The 26,220-nt window shown below is 45.2% G+C and overlaps 1 protein-coding gene across 1 annotated transcript; it reads right to left on the reverse strand.

Annotated features, from left to right (window-relative positions):
- Positions 1 to 5,641: 5,641 nt before the first annotated feature.
- Positions 5,642 to 24,016, reverse strand: LOC118213030 (olfactomedin-like protein 2A). The gene is made up of 9 exons (XM_035391624.1): positions 23,715 to 24,016; positions 14,631 to 14,894; positions 14,274 to 14,381; positions 13,877 to 14,059; positions 13,253 to 13,466; positions 10,773 to 11,021; positions 10,253 to 10,333; positions 8,851 to 9,036; positions 5,642 to 7,640 (listed from the first exon to the last, which is right to left on the reverse strand). The coding sequence occupies exons 1-9, from the start codon at positions 23,781 to 23,783 to the stop codon at positions 7,033 to 7,035; spliced, it is 1,962 nt and encodes a 653-aa protein (XP_035247515.1). The 5' UTR covers positions 23,784 to 24,016; the 3' UTR covers positions 5,642 to 7,032.
- Positions 24,017 to 26,220: the final 2,204 nt, after the last annotated feature.

Genomic DNA, 26,220 nt, shown 5'->3' on the forward strand with positions numbered 1-26,220 from the left:
TCGGTGCATGTTTTTACCATCTGATGAAGCATTGAGCATGGTGTTCAAAAACAGTAGTTGCGTGTGCCTGTGTGGGAGAAGTACTGCAAACTCCAGGTGCAGTTTGGTATTTTTGAGTAGGCGGCACAGGGCAAAACAGGTTGTACAAAGAAAGCTTTGAAAAAGAAAATATCCTCAGTTCCTTTTTATTTCTGAGGTGTAAAGGCTGATGTGTTATGAGTTTAATCCATAATCTCAAACGTGTGTTGTTTCTCAAACCATATGAGAGTTCTCTGCTGTTATTTTGCCGGATGACCTCAAGGCATGGACTGCCAGTTTCATACATATAGCATAATACAATACGATGAGCTCTTAAATAGCACACTTCAAGTGTGCATCCCAGAGTGCTAAAAGTTCATACTAAGAGGGGTAAGCACACAAAACTGACTAAAGTCTTAAGACCTGATTGAAAAGAGGCAACTGATTCAGCACCTCTGATACAGCTTGCAGTTAAATTCTAGAGACGAGGTGCAGATTGGCTAAACGTTCTTCCCCCAGCTTTTGAACTTTTAAACAACTCTGTGGAAATCAGCAGTTGCTAGGCACCAGGTCTGACTGGGAACATCAGGTTCAGTCAGATTCAAGGTCACAGTGTGATTTTATGGGTTGTCAGAAAAACTTTGATCTTGACCCTGGATTTAACAGGGAGTCAGTGCAGTGATCTAAGGACAGAAGTGGTTCTCTGAGCAGCATGTGTGGATGAGCGCTCTGGCTGCTGCATTCTGTACTGAACTGAAGAGGCTGCAGTGTACAGTCTGGTAATAATAATCCAGCCTTTACCCTACAAACACATGTCCTAGCGTTTTTGGCATCTTCCTTAGACAGCGTTGGTCTCAATCTGTGTTACATGAGTGAAAATGAGCCTTGACCACTGAGTTAATTTGCACATCAATGCGCTGCTCAAAATCCATTATAACTTCCAGATAACTGTCCTCCCTCTCACTCTCTCCTCATCTCTTAAGAAATCCCTCACTGACATGACATATTCAAAAACATACCACGGCTGCCAGTTTACAACCAACTATTATAATATAACTATAGAAATCAAAGAAGGGCAGAACAGAGCTTATATCTGAATGGTTGTAGGTTCGAATCCCAAGTGGAGTAGTGTTACTATACCCTCGGGCAAAGCACATCCCCAGACTTGTCTCATTTAATATCAAGCTGTCTGACCTTGAATAAAATAGAGCTGTCTGTATAGGCTGCCCAGTGTAAGTTTCCCAACAGATAAATTATGTCATAAATTGCATGTTTTTATATTTTATGACTGAAGGTAGAATTTATCAAATCATTCTCATGATTTATGAGACTTGCTGATCTTCCTGTGGAAATAAAGGATTTCAAGGTCACACAGGTTCAGACAAAACAGGAAACATGATATTGTGCACCAGATTACTGTAGTTAATACCAGCTGTCAAACCCATTTGGTCGATGTGTTCCCCTGGCCCTTTGTGATCAGATCATTATTAAGCATAGTCCTAATCATGTCATTGGCTGACTACCCTGGTGGAAATTCGTGCTTGGTTCCAGCCTGGTTTTTAGGTGATCCAGTTGGTTTGAAGCTGGTTTGAAGGTGGTCCAGTTAGCAACAAGATGATTGAGATAGCAACCGTTCTGGCAAGACCATGTCTGGCTGGTGGGCAAGCTTGGTGCAGACAACAAACCATCACCAAATTTGGGATGGTATCCAGCTGGAGCAGAACCTGTCTACATCTGCTTGGATATAACTAGCCTCCTTGTCCTGCCAGGAGTACAGTGGGGTTTAAGTTAGCCAGTAGGCTTTCCAAAGGTCATCACTGCAGTAGCTCCTCCCACCGATGTGACAGGCGCACAGAGGCTGCCTGCAGCTCAAGGTTCGATCTGTATTCATGGCACATGTAGGGCCTAATTAGTCACACAGAAAGCACAAATCCACATCTATCACTTGACTTTCATTGTTTTTAGTACAAAGAACAGAGCTAAAGGGTACAAGCTGTGTGAAAATATGCACTTATTGTATATCGCTTTGGATGAAAGTGTCTGCCTAATAAATGTAATGTAATGGGAAATATACACATACTTTCAATGGCTTTACCAATATATAGTTTTCACTAAATTGCACAGCTGCTTTACACCCATTTTTAAAAAAACAATACACACTTAAATCTTTAGTATAAAAGCAACTGTCTTTTAACGGTCTCATTTGATTTCTCTCAGTATTTGATATCCATACAGTGTTGATTTTGCACTGCTAGAGTTTAACACTAGTATTTTTGCTTCATGGGTACCAGTATAATTGTATGTTTTTTATGTTAAGTTAAAAGTACTCAGAGTTGAGTTTACTCTAAAGATATTTTCAGTGTAGGGAAGGCTAGTGAGGAGGTGGGGTGTGGAGGCTTCCCTTGGGGTACCCTCCCAAACCCCATCTTTCACCCAGGTTACATTAAATTCCCTCTCCTAAACAGAGCATTGCATCGCATGACCTCAGTCAGTCAACACGAACGTGTGTTTTTCCAGCAATTAAATCTCTCGTCTCGAAAGTGTTTTGTTCCTTAATCCCCCCGCTAGTTGATTGAGTTGTTAGTGGAAGTGCCACTCCGAATGGGTGGGGAGTCTAAAGACCACAATCAAGCGGAGTTGCTCTTTGTTTTACGGCTTAAAAAAATAAAACAATATGTTTTCTCCCACGCTCGCGCTAGCTGTGAGCGCCAGTGCGACAGTTTGAGTTAAGACGCCGTTGGGACGATTCGGCCACCCTCCCTCCCGCCCGCAAGCCCCGGGTGAATACATTCACCGCATCAATCACCGTAACGGAGGAGAGCAGCGGAGTGATTCACTTGGGAATGAATAACTGCAGCTGCGGAGGCTTTCTTCGTCGAGCGTTTACGCCTTTATAAGGAAACTCGGTCAACTGGGTATTTTCCGAGCGTTCCGGCTCGAGCCAGGAATCCCACATGCCCCAAGACCGTTAGCAGAGTGGGGGGCATGTTTCCTGCAGACAGATACGGTCCCAGGAGAGAAAGAGAGAAAGGGATGTGAGAGTTCTGTCCTTGTTCATTGGTTTGTAACCTGTATAGCTTTGGTGTAATGCCATAAAATTGAAAATTGAAAGGGAAAAGAGAGGGGGATAAGAGAGAAAGCGAGAGGCAGCATATTCTGTTATTTTCCTTGCATATGTGGAGGCAAGAGAGCGAGAGTTTATTGTTACGATAACGAAGATGGTTATTGTTTTTGTTTATGGTGTTGCTCCTGCTACAGTGTAGCTGTTTTACAGCTACAGAGTTTTACAGCTGCGAGTTTCTGTAGCGGAATAAAGATCCACCCTCACAGGAAAGACAGTCTTCCTCCTCCTTTGATTTCCCCCTGGTTTGTTTACTTTGCAGCAGCACAAAAATACTTTCCCACCTTTGTGTTGCCATGGAGCTCAGATGTTTCCAAGGGCAACATTTAAAAAACTGCATTCCTTTGTTTTCACAATGGCCACATTCAGCTAGCCATAACTTTAGTCCCCCCCGACTCCCCCGTTGAAAAATCCTGATTAATTTGGGTCCTTTTACACCATCCCCCACCGTCAGCTTTGGAAAGAGGTGCAGCATCCATCACACATGAAAGAAAACTACTGTCTGACCAGAAACAGTTGTGCTGTTGTTCAGTGTATGCAATTACCACAGATTATACAGACTATCCAGATTCCCAGCTCTGTATTTTTTCTACATTGAAAGTTATGTCTCCCTGCTGTTGGAGCCAAACCAAAATTAAAATTTGATACAGCTTCTGAAAATTCATTAAGGGGCGTGACCAAGTACAATACCGTTGCCGTGAATGTTCTGTAATGTAGTCCTGTCAATCAACCAGAACCTCCTGTAGTTAATAAGGGTGGACGGAACACGGGAGTCAAGTATCTGGTTAGTCTACAGTATCTGCCCTTTCACTACACTTTCAGAGGATCACCCAGTGAGCGCAGCTGTGGGACCCTGTGGAATGAAGAGACATCCAGAGAATTGGCGGAAATAGTCCCATTGAGATTTCTACAGTAAGCTCCTGACCTTTGCTTGGGAGGCTTCTGAGTGGCTTAAAGGCTTGTGTTCTCAATAAGAAACAATCACCAGGGGGCCAGAGATTTCCCAATAGTGGAAACCGTCCAAATGTGTTCGGCTGAAAACATGTCCAAGCCACTCCTCTGGGCGCATCTTTCTCCCAGAAGTCCGGATAGTCCCCCGCAAACAAGCTCAGATTTTCCTTTACTTCGTGTGTTGCCTTAGCCAACCATGCCCAACAGCAAAGAGAGCTCTCCAATGAGGCTTTACAGCAAAGCTTTATGGGCTCCATATGAGCAATTCGCCCTGATAAGTGGTTAACAGTGCAATGCCGTTCCTAATCTCGATAATATAACTTGATATATTTCAGTATTTTCCTTAACCCCCCCTTACCCCGCTTGGGTGACACTGTGGCCAATCACGTGCCACCCTGTGGGGTTGCTAGGTTCTCTGTGAGTGAGTGCTTTAGAAGGAAGTGGCAGACTCTAGGGCCCCTTTTAGCTGTCGCTAAATGTGTGCGAATCAGAAGCATTCTCTGGCCTTCTGCTTCACAGCTGCCTGTTTATAATGCCGTTTCATGCAGTGATGTTGCACGGAACGCCTTGTGCATAGAAAAAATGTCATTTACCACAACTCGGTGTGCAAGAATCGCCTGGAGGAGAACAAGAATGGGTCTGCAAGAATGCGTGCCAAAGAGGCCACTGTGTGTGTGTGTGTGTGTGTGTGTGTGTGTGTGTGCGCGCGGCGAGTGTGTGAATGTCCAGCAAAATTCTGTGTTAAATTACATCAGTTTATTTTATTTTCCAGTATAGACCACATTTTATATTATTAGTGTTAAAAGTACTCGATCATTGTACATTATATATTGTTTTGTTGTATGTGCAGGGGTATGAAGGTATTATCTTCTAAGTTATTTTGTTCGATGATACTTCGGGCAAATGTTTCTGCTGCTGGCTGCTAGAAGCGTTGGCCCGTCAGGCTTCAGGGGTCTTTTGGACCTCTTTCAGCCGAGCTGGGCTGGGCTGGGCTGGGCTGGGCTGGGCTGGGCTGGGCAGGGCTGGGCTGAGCTGGGCTGAGCTGGGCTGAGCTGAGCTGAGCTGGGCTGAGCTGGGCTGGGCTGGGCTGGGCTGGGCTGAGCTGAGCTGAGCTGGGCTGGGCTGGGCTGGGCTGGGCTGGGCTGGGCTGGGCTGAGCTGGGCTGGGCAGGGCTGGGCTGAGCTGGGCTGAGCTGAGCTGAGCTGAGCTGGGCTGGGCTGGGCTGGGCAGGGCTGGGCTGAGCTGGGCTGAGCTGAGCTGAGCTGGGCTGGGCTGGGCTGGGCTGGGCTGGGCTGGGCTGGGCTGAGCTGAGCTGGGCTGGGCTGGGCTGGGCTGGGCTGGGCAGGGCTGGGCTGAGCTGGGCTTAGCTGAGCTGAGCTGGGCTGGGCTGAGCTGGGCTGGGCTGGGCTGGGCTGGGCAGGGCTGGGCTGAGCTGGGCTGAGCTGAGCTGGGCTGGGCTGAGCTGAGCTGTGTGGTGTGTGCCAGACTGAACTGAGTGAGACAGCTGAACGTGTTCAAGAGTCACTGAACATCTCAGACAAACACAGCACCGCCTCTTTCACGCTTTTATTTTGCTCTTTGCGCACAACTTGATGGAAACGCCCTCCTACCCTCAACAAAAAACTTAAAAAAAACCCCCAGACTTTTCAGGTTACACGGTGTAAGTATGAAATCCGCGCTTCCGTTTGATACGGCTGTTTGTGCGGGAGAACAGAGAGCGTAAACACCTGACAACGGCGGGAGCCGTTGGTCCGCCAGCGGCAGGGTCGTTCACCGCCTACAGCGCGTTCTTTTAGCAGCTGATCCGCAGCTCCACTGCCTCCCCCGATCTCCCCGCTGGCCTCCCACCGTCCTGCCCATTAACAGCAGCCAGTGGACACTGCGTTCGCTGGCTGAGGTTGCTTTTGCAAGTTTTTTTTCCAGGATTTAATGGAACACAGATTTCCAATTATATCGAGTGATCAGGCACTGCTTAAATAAAACGTAATGCTCTTGCCAGTTGCTTTCTGAAGAAAATGAAGCATTTCAAACTTCTGTTGGGTTCTGTTGGGGTTTCCTTTCAGTCATCAGCCATTTTAGGCTTTGGAAACAGGATGTGTGGAGTCTTAAGCCAAGCAGTGACTCAGTTTAGTCTTAAGAGCAGAAACCAGCAGATACTGCGGCTCTAGGAGACTAGAGTTCACCCCTCATCATTTGATAGCCAGCGGATAATTACCAGAGGTGCTGTTTACTTTATTTTCAAACCCACAAGGAACATGTTAAACTATTTACAAGAGAACTTTCATTTACATAATTACATTGCAAGAAAATCTGAAAATAAAAATTGGTAGTATTTCTTACTGTGCTGAAGAAATAAAATGTTTTCATATTTATTATTTCTGAAAAGGTAGTATAGTTTACTACTCGTTAGTCCCAAAGAGTAGTAAACTATTACAAATGTAAAATATATTTAAAATGTTATTTTAAAAATAAGAACCAACAGATAAAAATATATGTATATATGCTCCTGGAACTTTGTTTAACTGTAATTTGAACACCATTCGATTTGAATCTCCCCCATCACAGACAGGTTTGTGTGTGGAAATGTCCACATAGTCCTTTTGTTCAGAGTAAATGAGAACAAAAGCATATGATTTTTCTGTGTGTGACGATTTTAGAAAGCGATGTCGTCTCCTTTAGAGGAAAGGGACTTTAACTACCGGACCACAGCAGCTCACACTCTACCCATCTCCAAAGGAACAAAAACACAAGAAAAACATCAATGACAAAAATGTTTTTGTTTTTTTTCTTTTTTGAAAAATAGCAAAATAATGTCAGCTAACAACTGATTTTCCTTTTTTAAAAATTCTTTACGAATGTGCTCGTGGAGAGAGAATGCAGATGGATGGAGCTGTCGACTGGAGCTTTAATCAGTTTAGCCGGTGGTCTGTTTCACAGTGGCGTTAATGGTGACCCACGAACTGGATGCCGTAGGTGAGCTGGTGGCCGTTGTCCCAGGCGTACAGCACCTTCTCTTTGGGGTTGTAGTCGATCTGGGTGCTGAAGGAGTATTCGTTGAGGAAGGGCAGGAGGGGCGTGGCCTCGGCGCCCGTGTGCGTGTCGTAGGCGTAGGAGACCTCGGCCTCCCGCCGGTCGTGCGCGTCCACGGCGTACAGCACGCCGCACACGATGAAGCAGTTGCCGTAGGCGTTGCGGCGCAGGCCGGTGCGCCAGGTGGTCTCCTTCCTTAGCGACAGGTCGCCGGGGTCCAGCCGGCTCACCACGACGGCCTCGCCCTGGCCGTAGTCGTAGTCCAGCGAGGGATAGACCACCCACAGGCCGCTCTCGTCCACGGCGAAGTCCACGTCGGAGTGGCCCCTCCACTTCCAGGGCGCGGCGTCCTCGTAGACCACGTCGGGCAGCTGCGCCCAGGCCGCCACGTAGCGCTGCCGCAGGTCGTACTTGATGATGTTCCTGGTGAAGGCCCGGTTGTAGTAGAAGGCGCCGCCGTAGACCACGTGACCCGTGCCGATCCAGTTATACGGGAGCTTGTACAGGTTACTCCATCGACCTGGAGAGAGAGAGAGAGAGAGAGGTGGGGGGGGGGGTGGAGGGAGGGAGGGAGGGAGAGAGAGGGAGGGAGAGGGGGGGGGAGGGAGGGACAGAGAGGGAGGGGGAGGGGGGGGAGGGAGAGAGGTAGGGTGGAAGGAGGGAGGGAGGGAGGGAGAGAGAGGGGAGGAGGGAGGGAGGGAGGGAGAGAGAGGGAAGGAAAGCGAGAGTGAGTGTGTGTGTGAGAGAGAAAGAAAAGAAAGAGAATGGAGGCAAGGGGAAGAGGAAGCAGTGTGAGTTACTCTAGATAAGGGTGACTGAAGCGACTGCATAATAAAATAAGACGAGAGGAGAGAGGGTGATTAATGCGCTGCCTGCTCTGCCTGGATCAGGAAAGCGTGTGAGAGGGGAAACTATCCCCCCTGTATGAGCGCTAAGAGACGTTTCCTCTTCTCCATTGTGGGCTAATCCCCTGCCCAGCTCAGCAGGGGAAAGCAGTCCTGTCCAGCGCTCAGAACTGTGTTTCAACACCGACTCACTCGCAGACACACACACAGACACGCCAGCATACACACACACACACACACACACACACACACACACACACAATGTTAATGCATTTAATTCAAATCAGTCCTGTTTAGAAAGGAAGGGAACTGTCTCATAAATTCTCCAAAGAAAGAGAAGAATGGTGGACTGTTTATGTAGTATAGCTTCACAATGGCTCTGCCCCCCCCCCCCACACCCCTGCTACACTCACCCCCGGATTTCACTGCTCTGTCATTGTAAAAGAATAAATAAATAAAAAATTCTCAGAACAAAGCAAAAACCAAACATTTTCACATGCGGTGAAAATATTGAAATCCACATTCCAGGTTAAATTGAGTCATTTTATAAACCTGACGGTTGTTTCCATCCTAATTATCCTACAGGTAAATGCAATTGAAGCTGGACAGTGGGGTTACAGTTAGAGCTGATGTGATGCATGCGAAGATCAGGGGCAGTATTTTTGGCAGGGGGGGCTGTGTGTTAATGTTGGTGGACAGTAAAGGAGCAGATGCTGGCAGTGCATGTTTGACGGGGCTCTGCTGAAGGGAAGGCACTGCAGCCCTGGCTCAGGCCCGAAATATGACATAAGTGTGAGAGAATGGATTAAAATAGGCATAAGATAAATAATAATAATAATAATAATAATAATAATAATAAAATTAAAAAAAAACAATGTGTCCCACCCTGCTTGAAATTGTACAGGTTCCGGAACTCCACCAGGTTGTTGCCATAGTAATAGTTGGTGACGTAGATCTTGGAGTCACTGCCGATGGGGTCCTTCATCCAGGCGCCCTCGTTGCGCCCGTAGCTGTGCTGCTTCTTCGGCTTGTCCACCGAGGCTATCGTTCCCTCGCAGTCCGGGTCTTTCTCTGCGGGGAACAGGCGACGGGACGTCCCGTTACCGCCCGGCGGGACGGACCAGTCGCACGCTCGGGGGTGGGACCTGCCACAGATTCTATAGACTTACCAGATACTCAGCTCTTAACAATGAAAGTTCTGTCTAATTTGAGGCATCGCACCAGAAACTCCTGTTACCTCCCAGAATCACTGATAGTAGTTAATAAGTATATAGATGGAATGCCGGGAGCTGAGTACCTAGAGAGGTCACAGAATCTCTGGCTGGACTCTCACTTCTAACTCTGTAGGAAGCTGCTTCACAGATGAACAACTGTGAGCAATTTAGCCCTGCAGAGGTGTCTCATGCACACATGCTCAACGCAGGGGAGTGATGAATAAGAAATTACTAGATAAAAAAGATAACTTGTGGTGTGACAGAGAGAAAGGAAATGGACAGTGAGCTTGTTTATCATTTCGGAAAACGGCATCTTGATTTTGCAAAACCTTTTATGTAAACATAGTAAACACATTTCTAGAGTTAACAAGATTATGGGAGCTCAGTTTAAATCTGTTTCTTGTTTCTGTTAGGTCTGCATCTTGTTAGTGTGCATTTTAAATGTTTTCATCTGATATTGGCAGAAAGAGAATACTACCATTTCACATGACATTACTAAGCCTTCTCACAAATTTCTTAATATCTCAGACAATTGGGATTTGGGAAGTGGGGGAACCTTAAGATCCAGTGTATTGTGTAGTGGGGTGTGAGTGAACTACAAAGAAGTAACAAAATGGTGCAACCATCTATCTTAACTCAAAAAAGCTGCCAAATTGGTTGGTATGATGAGCTCTGCGCTGTAGATTATAATCTATAATATACTGAGCAAATACTCAGTATATTATAGATTATGGGCTGTTAGCTGGTGTTCGTTTATTCATTTCTACAAATCTTTCTCTGAGAAATTGAACTGCTAGCTCCTCAAGCCTTTAAATGCAGCTAATCTGCATACTGCTTCCAAACGGACCACTCTCTAACAAATAAATGATTGATAGATTTTTTTCATCCATCTCAAAGGCTGTAAGGAGTAAACTGGCTAGATTGAAGTAAATGAAAAATGTACAGGATTGTCCTTTATGAAACTGCCAGCTGAATTCAAGTACAACTTTATTTATATATTTACCAAAGGTGGCGATTCCAAATTGTGAGAAAAAGGGGAAAGGAAAAAGAATGCGGATTTGGTAAACGGGTACCTGCTCGGTTGGAGAGGGACTGGCTGCTGTTGTCAGAGTTGTCCAGCACTAGCATAATGGTTGGGGCTAATGTCTTGCTGGCTACAGAAAATAAAAAAAAAACAACAGTAATAATAATGATAATATTAACAATATTATTAATAGGACCTATACAGACCTGCCCTCAATGCCCTAAAACACCTTCGGGATCAATTGGATAACCAACTGCAAGCCAGGCCTAATCGCCCAATCAGTGCCCGACCTCACTAATGATCTTCTGTCTGAATGGAAGCAAATCCCTGCAGCAACACTCCAACACCTCGTAAAAAGCCATCCCAGAAGAGTGGAGGTTGTTATAACAGCAAAGGGTGGACCAACTTCATATTAATTCCCATAATTTAGGATGAGATGTTGGATGTCAGGTGTCCACATACTTTTGGCCATGTGGTGTATAATATAGTACATTCCATGCATGAAGCCTTTTCAGGAGTTAAACAATAAAAAAAAAAACACTAAATAAAAAAAAAACAGAGGTATATACCAGTAGTGGTTGTTGCTGTAGTGGTAGTTGTGGTGGTGGGCGTGGTTGTGGTTGTGGTGGTCGTGGTCGTGGTCGTGGGGGCGGTTGTGGTAGCCTCCAGGCTGGGGTCAGACCCCAGGGGTGTGTCCCCAGGAGGCTTGTCCTTGTAGGCGTTGGCGTCGATGGCGTTGGGTTTGGCAGGGTTCTCTGAGGAAAGGGGACGGTGAGGAGGTGCGTTGGTAAAACACGGACTGCAGAACACGGCCTGTATTCATAAAGCCTCTGAGAGCAGGAGAGCTGATCCAGGATCAGTTTTCTCCTGTCCACAACCTAACCTTATCCACCGTGAGTTAGAACGCAAAACTGATCCTGATCTAGGAATCCTGAATCTGATGCATTTTAACGGCACGGTTATTTCCTTCATTTGAAACCACCGAACAGCGAATCAGCGATGTGGTTGATTTAATCGCGGTAATAGCTCAGAAACCCGGAACATTCCAGATCTCACGCGCTCTTCCGCGGTCAGCCTCGCAGAAGCGACTGCTGAGTGACACAGAACCGCTCAAACACACCCCGTCACGCGCACACATGAATTATGCAGCTCGTCAGCAGCGCTGATCAAAATCATGTCTGCTTATGGTCTTTACTGTCATTAACGATTCATTAATAACATCACATGGTACAAACTTGGTGTCTGAGCCCACCTCTACCCCACCCACCGGCCGTAAGCGTGAACAATGGGTCATTCCGGGGGAAAATGGCCCCTGCGCGTGCTCGTGCGCGTGTGCGTGTGTGTGTGTGAGAGAGAGAGTGTGAATATGTCTGTGTGTGTGTGTGTGTGTGTGCGTATGCGAGAGAGAGAGAGAGAGAGAGAGAGAGAGTGTGAATATGTCTCTGTGTGTGTGTGTGTGTGCGAGAGAGAGAGTGTGAATATGTCTGTGTGTGTGTGCGTGCATGTGCGAGAGAGAGAGTGTGAATATGTCTGTGTGTGTGTGTGCGTGCATGTGCGAGAGAGAGCGTGTGAATATGTCTGTGTGTGTGTGTGCGAGAGAGAGAGAGTGTATGAATACGTCTGTGTATGCGTGGAAGCAAGGATGCGTGTGCATGTGTGCGTGTGTGTGTGCTTGAGCTGCTGTGTGTGTGGATGGGCACTGTGTGTGTGTGTGTGTGTGTGTGTGTGTTTACACATTTGTGATGGTGAGTGTGTGTTTTTGTGAATACGCATCCATGTGACTGAAACTGTTTAGGTAAATATTTACTGTAACTGTATCTGTTTAAGTTCTGGTTTAAAGCAATATAACTTCATAATCAATCATATATGGAAATCTATGTGTGTAATGTAATGTAATGTACGGTTTATATACGTGTATTCAATGTTATAAACATTTATTTAGGTATAAGATAAAAGTTTATATTGGCTGATTGCCACTAAACAACAAACCAAATTTCTAGAAAGGATTGTGACCATGTATGTATTTGCGTTCCATTTTGTTTGTGTTGGCATGTATGATGAGAGTACTCTTCCTGTGTATTTTCTTAAGGGGCTGGTGGAGAAAGGGGGTGGGGGGGGGGGGGTTTGCTTGGGTTAAGGGGAGGGTCTCACAATGTGGAACGCAGATCCCCCCCCCCCCCCCCCAGGGGGCGCTTTCCTGGATTCCAGTTGTGGGATATCTCATTTGTGGATTCAGAGTTCAAAATAAATAAATGAATAAAAATGTAACACAATACAAAAAATACAGAGCAGTGACCTGTCCTCCACCTGCGCCTTTGTCTCTTTAAATGTTTGGATACTTTGACTTTTAATGAATTAATTATTTTTGTTAGGTTAATGGTCATGGAGTTTGTTATTACGGTATGAGTGGTAAGGTTTCTGTGGAGAGTGAAACCTAAATAATGCAATATGTGAAAAAGTCAATATAAAAATCAGGAATAGCTGAGAGGCTCAGGTGCAGCTGCTCCTGGATCAGTCCTAGGGCACGGATCTCAAGTGTGTTAAATCCAAATGCATGAGATAACTGATGGATAAAAGTGTTCAAAAATTGACCGTGTTTTGGTTTTAAAATATATCAGATGTGCATCTAAGCCGCTATAAAAAAGAGCAGCTCAGCCACTTTCATTGAAAAGCGTGAGATTTTAGATTTTTGGGCGTGCGAGCATGAGATTGGTCTTCAGTGCCACAGGGGTCCCGCACCTCATAGAGACCGGAGGTCTATGCTAGAAAGTGTGGACCTGCGTCACTGCTAAAGAAATCTGACAGTCATGCAACAGGCGTTGTAGCTGTGTGCTGTATTTATACTGTACTGCTCACAGCCATCTGAACCCTGGTGAAAGATCTGATATACGTGCAGCATGGCAACTAATGTCGGCTTCAGAAACACGTCTGAACCTTTCTCCTGCTGTGTACGGTCAGCGGCTGTTCGACTGACTGAGTGATTGACTGATGACAGCACGTCTCTGGAGCTCTAGTCTGTCACTGGCCCCGCCTCACACTGCCCCTTCACCTCTGCTGTTCCCGCCTTGCTCCGCCTCCTCGGCCTTGTAGTACGTGATTCCCCTGACAACCGCGGGCTGATGCCCCGCCCCCTTGGCGGATTTCCCGGCCTTGCCGCCCTCCTTCCTGGACCTGGCCGGCCTCTCCTTGGGCGGCTTGGATCCCGAAGCGATTTTGGCGGGAAACTTGGCGGCGTCCTTCGTCTTTCCCTCTGTGGCTGTTTCCTGGCAACATGGGAAACAGTTTTAGGTCATTGTTTTTTCCTCTCAAAATTAGAATACTAGTAATAAATATTATTATCATTAGCAATGTTATTAATATTACTGGTAGTAGTGGTAATAGTATTGAGTATTCTAATTTTGATGATGATGCTGATGATGATGATTATTGGCTATATTCTTCCTATTGTACATTTAGATGGGAGAACAATCGATAGCAAGAGTGGAGGGCTACAGTGCCTGCAGGTTTTTGTGGTTCCCTGTCAATCAGCAGCCAATTTAGGCTTTGGAAGCAATGTGTGTACTCTTTAGCAAATTAATTTACTTGAATTCAGTACCTTCCACCCAGCAGAGACTGAAGCCTACCAGGACAAGAAAATGACCCAGCTGGTCTGTCAAACCAATGGCACGCTTACCTGGAGTTTGTTATCCAATGGTGAGCCATCCTTCTGTAAGAGCTGCAGGCCGAGGTTGGATATCTCCTTCTTTATGCTGACCATGATGTCAGAGTAGTTCTCATATCTCTTCAGCTGATCGGTCAGGCTGGTGACGCTGTCCCTCACAAAGTCGTTCTCCCTGGTTAGGTTAACCTTAATGGACTTGGGAGGGGGGGGGGGTGTAGAGAGGGCGGTAGAGTGAAAATAATTTGCTCTGCACTCTTTACTGGAAAATGGTCTTTTACACCATCTCGCTATCCTCCTTCTCCCTCCCTCTCTCTCCCTCTCCCTCCTTCTCCCTCTTGCTCCCTCCGCCTCACTTGACCCCCTCCTACCTTCCCTCGCTCACCCCTCTCTACCCAGGTGTGTGTCTCACCTCCTCCAGGGTGTTTATCTGAGAGGCCACCTTGCTGATGTAGGAGTGCACCTTCATCATGTCCATGCTGTACAGAGTGCCCTCCAGTAGGTCGATCATCGTCTGGAGCTGCAGGGAGAAGCAGGTCAGCCGGTCAGGTGAGGCCAACAGGTAACATTAAACCAAAAAAACTAACAATAGAGTTGGGTTCACTCTATAAGAGTGGGGGTTATTGTTTGATTATGCTAAGAGTGGGGGTTTATTATATAATTAAGAGACGGGTTATTGTTTGACTATACTAAGATTGGGGGTTCAGTATCTAATTAAGAGTGGGTGTTAAATTAAGTTTAATTAAGGTGAGTGAGGGCAGGCGGTCACCTTCATCAGCTCGGGTGCCTGTTTGCGCAGCTTCTCCATCTTCCACTCGTTCTCGCAGGGGTTGAGGGAGGAGGGCGGCGCGGTGCAGGAGCACTTGCAGTCGGAGCCGGCGCTGACCGTCTCCACGGTGTAGAAGTCCTCCACGCGCACGCTCCCGCTGCGCAGACGCGCGCAGGCGTCCCGCGTCAGCGGCCGCATGATGCACTTGCACCGGCAGTCCGAGCCCTCTGACGTCATCCGCACCGGCTCCGCCTCCCCGAACACCTGCACGCCCCCGAGCCAGAGAGAGAGAGAGAGAGAGGAACTGAGAGGCTAGTAACTCCCTCATCCCTGTCTCAGATGATGTGTACCTGCCAGCATTCTGGCACAAAATGGCCACTGTCCATTGCTGTTACCCAGGTTAAGGCTACATCCGTGGTGGGCAATTCTGAGTAAAACGTAACACTGACTAAAACTTGCTAGAACCAATCAGATCGCTGGAGTTTTAGCCGAAACCAAGTTCACTAACTGTAGCTTCTTGTTCCAGAAGTTCCACAGCAGGGGGCTGATCAGTTCCATTCCTGAAGGGTCGGGGTGTGTTTATGTTTCCACCAATTACTTCTGGCTCCGTTAACTAATGCGCTGTGTGCCCAGCACCAGTTCACTCTCAGGTCAGACCGCAGCGAAACGTTGCATGCAGGGAGACGGTCTTCAGTGTGAATGGTGGTGTTTATGCATCTTAGGTACAGTATCAGATCACAAAAATGATTGTGGCTAAATAGATTACAGAAAGGGAAGGAGAAAAAGTCAAAAGGAGTGGAGGTATGACAGACTGATATGGAGTGAAGGAAAGAGAGGAAAAGGGGGAAAGAAAGAGGAAACTGTTTAAATCGCAAGTTTTACTGCTGCACCCCAACAAAGTTCTTGTGATCAAGATACACAACTCACGGAAACCATCTTGTTCATTATTTATTTAACTGTGATTAGTATTTACAACTGGTTCGGGAGAGTTGGATGATCCTAAATCAGATAAAAATCAGACTGAAATAAAACTGCTCTAAAGATTTATTCAGCACAAATACCACAGCAGTGTCAGAATGACTATAGTATTTGCTGGAAGGTGTACAGACAAATACATTGCACTCTGTTTATCGCTCTCTCTCTCACACACACACACAAACACACACACACACACACACACACACGCGCAGGAATGCGGTTCGGATACGAGAGAGCAGAACGCTGAAAGAGATCGTAACCCATTAGCCACAGGCACATCTCCGTCTGAAGACCGGCTCACATGAAAGGGATTAAAGCCCGCTGGGAGAGATCAAATCACTGACACTCGCATGAGGTCACAGTCCTCCAGCCTGCAAATCAAACCGCAGGCAACGACAGACACGAGGCAGGCCTGCGACCTGTCCGGCATGTGAAGAACAGGTTCCCATGTTAAATACGTTCCCGGGTCACTCTCAGACCGGGTTCTGATGTTACGGTTGATAAGCCGGTCAGATGAAGAGAGGCGGTTTTTGAGGGAATTTGACCAGGACACTGAGGTTAACATCCCGACTCTTGAAAAGTACCATGCGGTCTTTCGTGACCACAGGTGAGGCAGGACCTCAGTTTAACCTGTCATCCAATAAAAGGATGGTGTGCTCTACAGTACAGTATGGTGCCCCATGACTGTGCTGGGTCACTGGATTTATAACTGCCTCAGAGGGAAGAACACGTCCTCCAGAAGAAACATAGTTTTCCCAGGACTGAGCAAGCCCTGAGAAGTGGCATCGTTGCTTAGTTTCTGCAGTTTCACATGAGAAGGGTACATGCAGTGGCAGCTCATGATCCTGCTGAAACAGTGTGTGTGTGTGTGCGCACGTGTGTGTGTGTGCCTGTGTCTGTGTGTGCAAGCCTGTGTGCATGTGTATGTGTCTGTGTGTGTGTCTGTGTACATTTCTCATCTCTCCTACACCACATTCACATTCCCCTGTGAAGGAGATGAGAGAGATGTTGTGCGTTGGGGTCTTAAGCACCTAAACCATCAGATTTGCCGATATGGCCACTTTACCGTGAGTTATAGTCTGGTTTTCTGGCAGCCATCTCACTCCTCACATGGACTGAAAATGCAGCCGTGGGAAGGGTTTGTTTTGTGAAGGGGTGGGGCGAACGTCGAGGCACTGCTCCGACCCAGATCCACACAACAGCCTCGTTAGGCCAGTCCAAAATGGATGCCATGACTGCACCATGTTAATAATCATATCAATAATCATATTAGCACTAATACATGGTATGAGCCATATGAAAAATAATACAAGTTATAATGTACAATATTAACCCTTTGAATTGTTTTTTTTTAGTAGTTTTTGGAATACTTTTTCAAAACTCAGCGTCAGTGTTCTAGAACTCCATTGCTTTCAATTGCCAGTACTGTAGAATGTTAAGTAAAGAACATTCTGTTGTCTCCCACAGATTGTCCCTGCTACAGTGTCATGGATCTAGTTTGGCTGAAATTACCGGAACCAACCCCGGCTGCCTCTGAAGTCTGCCGAATCTTTGCCAGAGTTTGACATTCCACTTTGGGCCTGGGTGAGACCTGAATGCAATATGCTGGCACTGGCAGCCCTGGCACTGCCAGCATGTCCACACCCACCGCTCATGTTCCCGTTGACAAAAACAACCGGGCTATTGCAGCAAAATGTTACAAAACACTGATTGTTTCGAGGCCCCGACTGTTCCAAAATTCTGCAAAATGTTATTATTTATGATTTGCGCAATGAAACTCCATGGGAAATAAAATGCCTTCTAAATCTGTTAGAACATTTATTATATATCACAACCAGTTCACTTGGATAAAATACCTACTGTGTGTTAAACAGGGTTTCCAAACATATCCCTGTAACCCATTCAGAGTTTTAACAAGATTTCCCCAAATTCCAGGGTCCATAAAAGCTACACAGAAGGCTGTTTCACACATGCTGCTGCAAGTGTTGATAAAGCAGCATTAAAATGTTGCCCCAGAAGAACATGGCTGCTCCAGGATCAGCTCTTTCTACCCCAATCTGGCCAAATTTTAGTAGAATGAGGATTATGATCCAGAATCAGTTTCTTAAGGAATAGCTTGGCCATATATACTCACACACGGCCTTCCCCAGCACTAATACTCACCCTGATCCCACCAGCTCTTACACACATACACATTGATCTCCCAGTGCTAACACATAGCAGCACCCACCACTCAGAAGATGCTTTTGAGCACAAAAACAACAGATGTTCATCCGATCAGTGCACAGATCATAATTCTGTGTGAAGGAAGTACATTACTCTAAAGTGCCTCATCCTTGCAGATAAATTCTGAAACTCTGGTGCCCCACAACACAGAAATAAAATTACAGGATGTACAATACATCCTTCTCCACACAGGTACAAACGACCTGACCTCATTTCGTAAAAGTGGCAAATGCACCAGGGCAGCTAGTGATTAAAGCCACCAGCAAACTCCCATTGGCCAGGGTAGTAATTTCCATTATATTACCCAGATTAGATACATCTCAGGGAATCATCAAATACAAGTGCTGAGATCTCAGGAAAATGCCTCATCGCCAAATCTGCACCTGCCACTCCATCTAGGCCTGGGGTGTCCAATATAATCCAAAAAGGGTGAGTGTGCGTGCATGTTTCTGTTTTAGTCCAGCACTACGACACCTGATTTCACTACTGTGTGGTGCACCTATTGCCAGAGCTGGTAGAGACATATAGTTATATTACCACAATAGAAAATCAAACAAAATACAGACAGAACCTATCAGACAAGAAAGAGTGATGCTTTAAGTACTCACTGACCCTGAAGGAACTGAAAAAGAGACAGAGGGAGACGCAGAGAGCAAACTCTCTCTTTTTATAGTCCTTTATTGAACAGATAAAAAACCTCCACACCACGTAAAACCAAACATTGTGCAATATACCACGCTGACTCCCCTCAGAGCCCCCCTCCCCCACCTACAGAAAAAGTGAAGCATAAAACCCACAACACAGCACTCAATATAAACTATAAACACGTCCCCATTTCTTTTTCCATCTGCCACACAAAGAGCTCCCCCCCAGAACACCACATCCTTTTAATCATTGCCACATCGTTTAGTATTTTGTAATACTTCAATTCCAGCCTAAGGCGCACACAGACCACCTAAAATCAAATGCACATCCGTGGACCCGCATTGCCTAGGCTTAATCCTACATGTTGTCCATGTGGCCAGTTCTGTCTGTCTGTACAGATCGTTCAGCAAAACCAGTTTGTACCACTGCTGAAAACTCTACCAACACACACTCCCCAAAAGGAAACAGCACACCCAGCTGCAAATGAAACTTTTTCAATGGACAAAACACACATTTCATCCTTCTGTAGTCAACATGTAGATCTTCCACTATAAGTCTCTGGTCCTGTCCTCTTTGGTATTGGGAGCTAATAAAGCACCCTCCAGCTGTACCCCAACATCTCATCTCCCATTTCCTCCTTCCGGTGATGTTCTCTTACATCCTGCCGCTCTCTCATACACCTGAACTTTGCACAGACTGCACGAAGTTCCTTCCTCTCCCCGAAAACTCTCCAGTACTGGAGATCTGACAGACTGCAGCCTCCCCCGCCCCTTCCTGCCACTCCCCAAGTGCGACTGCCATCTTTACTGGAGTGACAGGGGGAGGCTTCCCCCTCCCCAGGCACCTGTTTCTTTTTCCTACTACACGTGGTGCTGGCAGTGCCCCCTGCACATCTGCCCAAAAACCTCCCCAGCTCTCTGAGGGAATGCGTGTCTGTGAGCTCAGCCAGGCTCTCAGGCATCACTAAACCACACCCCCTCCGTTTGCTGACAGTGAGCCAGCGAACAGACTCCTGCTGTGATGAGCTGTCTCCGCAGGGTGGCTGATCCTAAGGGCTTTGATCCAATCAGTGGTTTGTGGAGAAGTAGGCTCCTCCCACAGCCACAGCCCTTAGTCCAGGCAAGGTCCCAACAGCTAGCTGCCAGAGCTCTGTAAGGCCTGTGGTGTTCTGATGTCATCAGATACAGCTGACCATCCAGCCCCAGTCAGCCTGCTTGCTCTCCAGCACAGCCCGGGTTGGTAAAGGAGCCTCTGAGCTCCTTTAGAACTGTTCATGAGGACTGGTAACCCCTGCCCCCCCCCCCCCCCCCCCCCAATGCACAGGGAAGTACAGTACTGGCACACAGAGTCAGTGATGACCTGACAAAACAAAACAGGTTCCGTTGGGTCTCAACAAGCAGAACATCACAGGGGAGAGGGGGTTTAGTAATGCCAGCTGATGCCACATTTGGAGACTGTCCTGCAAAGGCTGTGTCAGTGCATATGCAGAGTGAGACAGGTACAGTGCAAGAAGACAGACAGAGAGAGAGGGAGAGAAGGAGGGAGAGAAAGGAAGAGTGCAAGAGAGGAAGAGGGAGAGAACATGAGGTAGTAACAGAGAAAGTGAAAAAGCAGAGAGATTCGAGAAATTCAGGAAAGGTAAGGGAAAGCGACCAAAAGAAAGAGTGTGAAAGCAGTAAAAAAAAGAAAAAGTTTTAATCGGAACCATATGTGTATTTTAAGAGGGTCTTTCTCTTGCATGACAATAGATGAAAGGGACAACAGAAGACTGAAGCTGTGGGAATTGTTTTTGAGCCCCCCAAGCAACTCCAGGCAAAACATTACAGGTGTTTAGTTTCATTTCCAGCCTCTTAACCTCTGCCAAAAACTGTGCGGGTCCAGTGCAGGGGGTGGCTGGGCGGGGTCCACGAAGGGGAGGGCAACCGTGACCTCACAGCTGTGCAAACAGCACTAATATTATCCTTAACCTTCCCAGCCAGGGGAGCCATGCCAGAAGACGTGGTATCACACCCTGACAAGTGTTGCAAGTGTTGACTGTGGCTAGTGGCTGGCCAGAGGTGAGGCATGATTGGGTGGACCATCACCCTGGAAACATTGCTGTGATGCGTCACACACACACACACACACACTGCTGGTGTTCTCATCCACAGGGAGAGATTATTAATATATAAAAAATAAAGAGTGCTACTGTGGTCAGAAGTACATAAATGAGCATTGTTAAGTTAAAAGTTGAGCTGTAGATAAATGAAGACGAGGAAGCTGAAACAGCTACTTCTCCAAAGGGAGAAAAAACACTTGAGTGCTGTAATATTGCAGAAGTCAGTGCAGTGAGTCAGCATTCATGACACCCAGTCTTAAGGTACCTAGGAAGGTCGTACAGTATTTACGCGAACGGAAGGGAACACAAATGTATAATCACCCAAATAAGTCTACAAACTGTTGACTGACTAAAGAACTGATCTGGTAAATGACTGGCACTAAAGTAAGATAAGGCAGCCCAAATTCCAGGGATGTGCCTTGCTATATATCAATGGGTAGTTACTTCTGATGAGTAATGATCTTGTGTAGGTAGGGCTCCAGTTGGAGGTATTTCAAATTTCTAACAATGCCAGATGTGCTCAAAAACTATTAGATTGATTTCTGCTCTCCACTGCCTCTAGTGGCTGGACCGAGTGCAGCTTTCACTACACTGAGATCAACTCAAAGACATGAAGCCCAGGGTCTACAGATAAAAATTAGCCTCTCTGGCTAACTCTGGTACATTTACATAAGTTTTATTAATGTGGATTGACCCAGTCAAATAAATTAATAGATGAAATTGAAATTGTTATGAATTGGTCAAAGGAAAAACCAAAACTGGAATAGATGTATTGGTCTTCTCTTTTCAGTTATAAATTTATGTCTGACATCGTCCCTTAGGCCTGTGTAGAGATAAAATGGTGCAGAAACTACTGTCCTATAAAACATGGTTTCAATGAACATTACAGAGCTGGGCCTGTAACCAATGGGGCTTGATTCCAAGATAAGACCATGCTGTTGTACCCTTGAGCAAGGTACATGGCCTGTATTGCTTCAGTATATATCCAGCTGTATAAATGGAATCGATACTATATAAAATGCAAGAGCTTTCTAACTCACTCTGGATAAGATTTTCTGCCAAATGCCTGGAATGAATTAAATGAATATATGTGTTTTTCATGTGTTAACTGAACATTGCAAAGGAAAAATAAATGCACATCATATCAATATGGGCTACTTGTGAAGTAGCTGTACTGTACTATACTGACGTCTTTCCAATATTAGCATGTAAAATGTTTGTACAATACATCCCATCCAAAAGATTACAATTGTGGACCTAGCCCACCTGTGCAAGGTAGCATCTCTTTCTGGAAAAAGGGTCATGCCATTATAAGCCCAGCACCAAGGCATTTGTAGTAGTGACAACTAGCAACACCAAACCAAAATCCCACCTTTTTACATGTTTGGCATCAAGCAGATGGTCTTATCCAGAGGGACCTGCATAGCTTTCATTCTTTACATACAGCTGGATACTTACTGAAGCGATTCAGGTGAAGTATCTTGCTCAAGCGTACAACTGTAGCACACACCGGGGAACTGAACTTACGACCTTGAAGTCACATGACCAGCTCCCTAACCATTATGCTGCCTTCTGACCCACTAACCCTTTTTAGGTCATATGATATGTAATGTTAATGCTATGTATGAGGAATGAGGGGCAGGAAGCTGTGCATCGTGGTGTAGGGCCACTTATATTGGTTTTGACGACCAAGAATTCCATTTTTTCCCCCCCCTGTAACTCAAATCACAGTCCTCCAGGGCCGAGAGCTCCAGATCCATTCTCCCTTTACTTGGGAATCAGGTGTGAAGACATTCTGGCCAATCAGTAGGACTAATTGCTTCGTTAGTTCCCTGGAAGGAAAGAAAACCAGGGCCGGATGTGGATTTGAGGGCCAGATTTGAGTATCCTCGAAGGGTTAACAGTGAGAAAACAGCTTAAAAGGAAATTGGACGTCCACGTGATGTGCTCTGCTTAGTGATACATTCCTGAGACCCATGTCCTCTTCAGAATGCTCGGTCCTGATCGGCATGACATTTCTGCGTCCTTTTTTCTTCTTCTTCCTTCTTTCGTTTTATTCCAGGGAAGCCAACCGTTTTACCGCGACTGACTCTGATCCCTGGTGTTGGCAAATTCCGTTACTCCGAGCTCTGGAACGGGTTCATTTCTGGCTGACTGTACGATTTTTTATTTCAGAAGCAGGTTTTCAAATCTTTATTGTCTGCCACAAAACACTACGCTCTAATTTACATTAGCACTCTATCGGTGAACTACAAGACGCTATGTAAGTGCAAGTAAATGACTGATTGATGTGTTGCTTCATGATCTCAAAGTTGCTTTACTCGTGAAACCTCATGGGACCATGCATAAATCACAGAATATGAACAACATAATTTCCATGTATGCAGCTACAGCTTCAAACAGTAGCAAGCTGAAGCAATAAGATGGTATGTGCTGGCTGATCATGTTAAATGTAGCCTGAATCCTGTGATGACTGGATTAAATGCGCATAAACTCGTTAGAACCGCAGTAAACATACTTTAGTTTAAATGCATTAAAAGCCTGTTAATTGATAGCAGCTACCGTTTTATTGCCCGCGCCGGGCCTGGACCACCGCCAGCCATCGGCGCTCTGTTCCACTGTTTACTCAACAGATTGACCACCTGCTGCTCCAGTTCGTGCTTAGCGGTGCTCAGCCTTCAAGCCGCGTTTTCCGATCAATAATACTAAAACACGAGACATGTCCCCCCCAGGACTCGGACAAGGGCTCCATGATCTTTTTTTACAAGATTACAAATTTAATACAGCTGGCCTGATGGATGCATTGATTTTTACGCGCAAGAAGGCGTACTGTCCTCGATTTAGTCATTTGCAGTTAATGTCAATTCACAATTAAATGCAACAATGAGTTTGCAAGCATTACAATTATATTAGCCTTGTGAGAATCTGTTCACGTTAAGATTAGAAATAGTTGAATTAAGATAAAAAATAAGTAGAAATAAGATTAAAAAGAATTGCACTTCTAAATATCACAATAATATGTGCAGCGCGCGCTCTTCCAGTGAAATCTATTCATCAGTGGAATGCTCAAGCACACGGGTTCTTGACCACTTGATGCCTGCGAACTGATTATAGGAAACACATTGGCGCTGTCCTACCTTGTTTTGTGCATTGGCGGGTTTAGACAGCAGGATAAAGCAGGCAATGATGTTTGTAAGACTCCACATCTCTCCGGAAATCCAGCAAACGCAATGGTGAAGTACACGTCTTCTCTCCGGTACGAAAAGATGGAATGTACATAAATCAAAAACAAATAAAAATACCAACACACAACAACACTCCAACTGTATCCCAATGGGCTTGGTAACTCTGAAAACGCTGGTAACGCTGAGATTACGCCTCCATTACTCAATGCCCACACGGTGGACTCCAAGCAGCCTGCGAGTAGCGCTCACTCTGCGGACATACAGAAACGACACAGGAACAAGACAGTCTTGCAAACTGTCTCTCGCGTGTCTGAAGGGAGGGGCAAGGTCAGCATGAGTTGGACCTCAGCGCGAAACACCACTTTACCCAACATGGGTGTGGATAATTGTATTAATAAATATTCTGTCAACATTTTCATTCATTCATTTCATTCAGCGCTTTGTTAATGTGTTGAAACAGTCTGATAAAATGTGTTGTTATTGTGGTTGTTGTTGTTATATAACAATATACTACTGCTACTAATTAAAATAACAACAACAATAATTATAAAAATAACAACAACAACAACAATAATTATTATTTTATAATTAAGGATACATACGTCTTGCATCATAATTTATCAAACGAACTCTCGTGGGCTATCCCCACTCAGCGGGGGAAAATGATGTCACATGGAGGAATATGAATGAGTGAAAATGACTGAATGAAATTATCCTGCTGCACGGAAACGTTAAGTATACAGAAAGTAGGCTACTCAAAGTTAAGCATCAGTTTCGAACGATCTGACTCAATTTATTTCATTCGGAAACGTATGGAGGCATAAGTCTATAGCCCCACCTGCTGGGGTAGACCAGATCCGTATTCCAAGTTTTTAAATAAATTTCAGGGAAATTTCCAAAGATGAGAGAGGACACACCCTTGATTAATTGTGTTCGCCTAGAGAGAAAGTGTCTGGTATTGTACAAAGCACGCACCGAAACAAAGATGTCCAAACTGCCTTTTTTAAAAAGTGGTGCAGCGTCAAATGGGTTGAGCCTATCGTCATTTGCAAAATAATTATAGTGTACAATACTCATTATTCGTCGTCGCTACTTTCCTTTCCGTCTAATGTTCGTTCTATCGGACGCCAGCCAAAATACAATGTATAATTTCACTGTAATGGTAAGGTAATAACTTTCTAAACAATTAAACAAAAAACAGAATAATAAGAGTAAACAGCGAAAATGATGTAATATGGGAAACAGGCATGCCACATGTAAAGCAAAATATGAAGCTTTGATGGATTTCATATGAAATTAAAACGTCTTCTCATTAATAATCCCATTGGACTCTTTGGTTGCATTCCCATCCATTAATCTGGATTGTTTATTTATTAGCAACCAGTCCATTGTGTATTGTTATGAATTTAAATTCAAATAATATTCAGTTAATTGAACTGAAATTAAACTGACATGTACTGCGACCGTTTCAGATAATCACATGACTGGGGCCAGCGGTTGCTGGAACACATTCGGGTCTATGTCGCTGTCCCGCTTCGGTGGTGCTGAACTCGCGGTGGTGAAAAACTACAGGTAACAACTGCCGCTAAACAACATAATGTTTTATGAGCCCTCCTTACCAGCCCAAACCCGGTCCACTGGCTAGATGTGCTGTAAAACAAAAGCAAAAATGTCCACAAGATAACCATTTTATCCTTGGAAACAAATTTGCATTGTTAATAAAGTTTTTACAACCCAATATATTACGTACTGTGACTAAAAATAACCTAATTAAGGCGAAAATGTAAATGGGAAATTTTGAGCTAAGAATATGGTAAGAAAATCAATTCAAGTTTAAATAAACCGTTGAAGAAAATTAATTCATAACATAAAAGTGAATTACTTGTGCCTATAAGATCATATGGGCAATGTATAGTGAACCATTCTTACGCGCTCGGAAACACTTGGTTTGCCCAAGATATTATTTCAGGCAGTAAACCTTAACCAAAATTCAACGAGAAATACAGTATCCCTTTGACAGCATCTAGTACCAACATTGTGCATCTTTGGCCACACTATAAATATTAAATACTATTCCACAGAAAAATGTGTAGCTTTTACTTTCATTAAAGGTTGCCATCACCACTGACAAAAATATTATCCATTCTTTCCTATCAGAAACTGGGGATTTTATTGTCATTCAACAAGTTGCAATTCTTGATATATAGTGTGAAGAATGTATGTATAAGACTATAAAACGTCAGTGAAACAACATGCTAGAAATAACTGACTGTATGTGAATGTGATACGTAGCCGACAAGATGCATATATGTATTAGTTTGTTGACGCCGAATTGTCTCAAAACTACAAATAAATTGACTACTTCATATCCCATCATGCTACGTAAGAATACTGTGGCTTCGTTTAGGGCTTTTCTGAGGAAAAACCGTGGATTGCTCTGTCTGCGCCCATGCTGGCG

This window comes from Anguilla anguilla, chromosome 14 (genome assembly GCF_013347855.1).
Source record: "Anguilla anguilla isolate fAngAng1 chromosome 14, fAngAng1.pri, whole genome shotgun sequence".
Taxonomy (NCBI): domain Eukaryota; kingdom Metazoa; phylum Chordata; class Actinopteri; order Anguilliformes; family Anguillidae; genus Anguilla; species Anguilla anguilla.

Coding starts and splice junctions, on each gene's coding strand:
- LOC118213030 (XM_035391624.1), bottom strand. CDS start 23,783: ATGTGGAGTCTTACAAACATCATTGCCTGCTTTATCCTGCTGTCTAAA. Junction 13,467..13,876: donor CATTGGATAACAAACTCCAG/GTAAGCGTGCCA, acceptor CCATGTTGCCAG/GAAACAGCCACAGAGGGAAA. Junction 11,022..13,252: donor GCAAGGCGGGAACAGCAGAG/GTGAAGGGGCAG, acceptor AGGCTTTATGAA/TACAGGCCGTGTTCTGCAGT.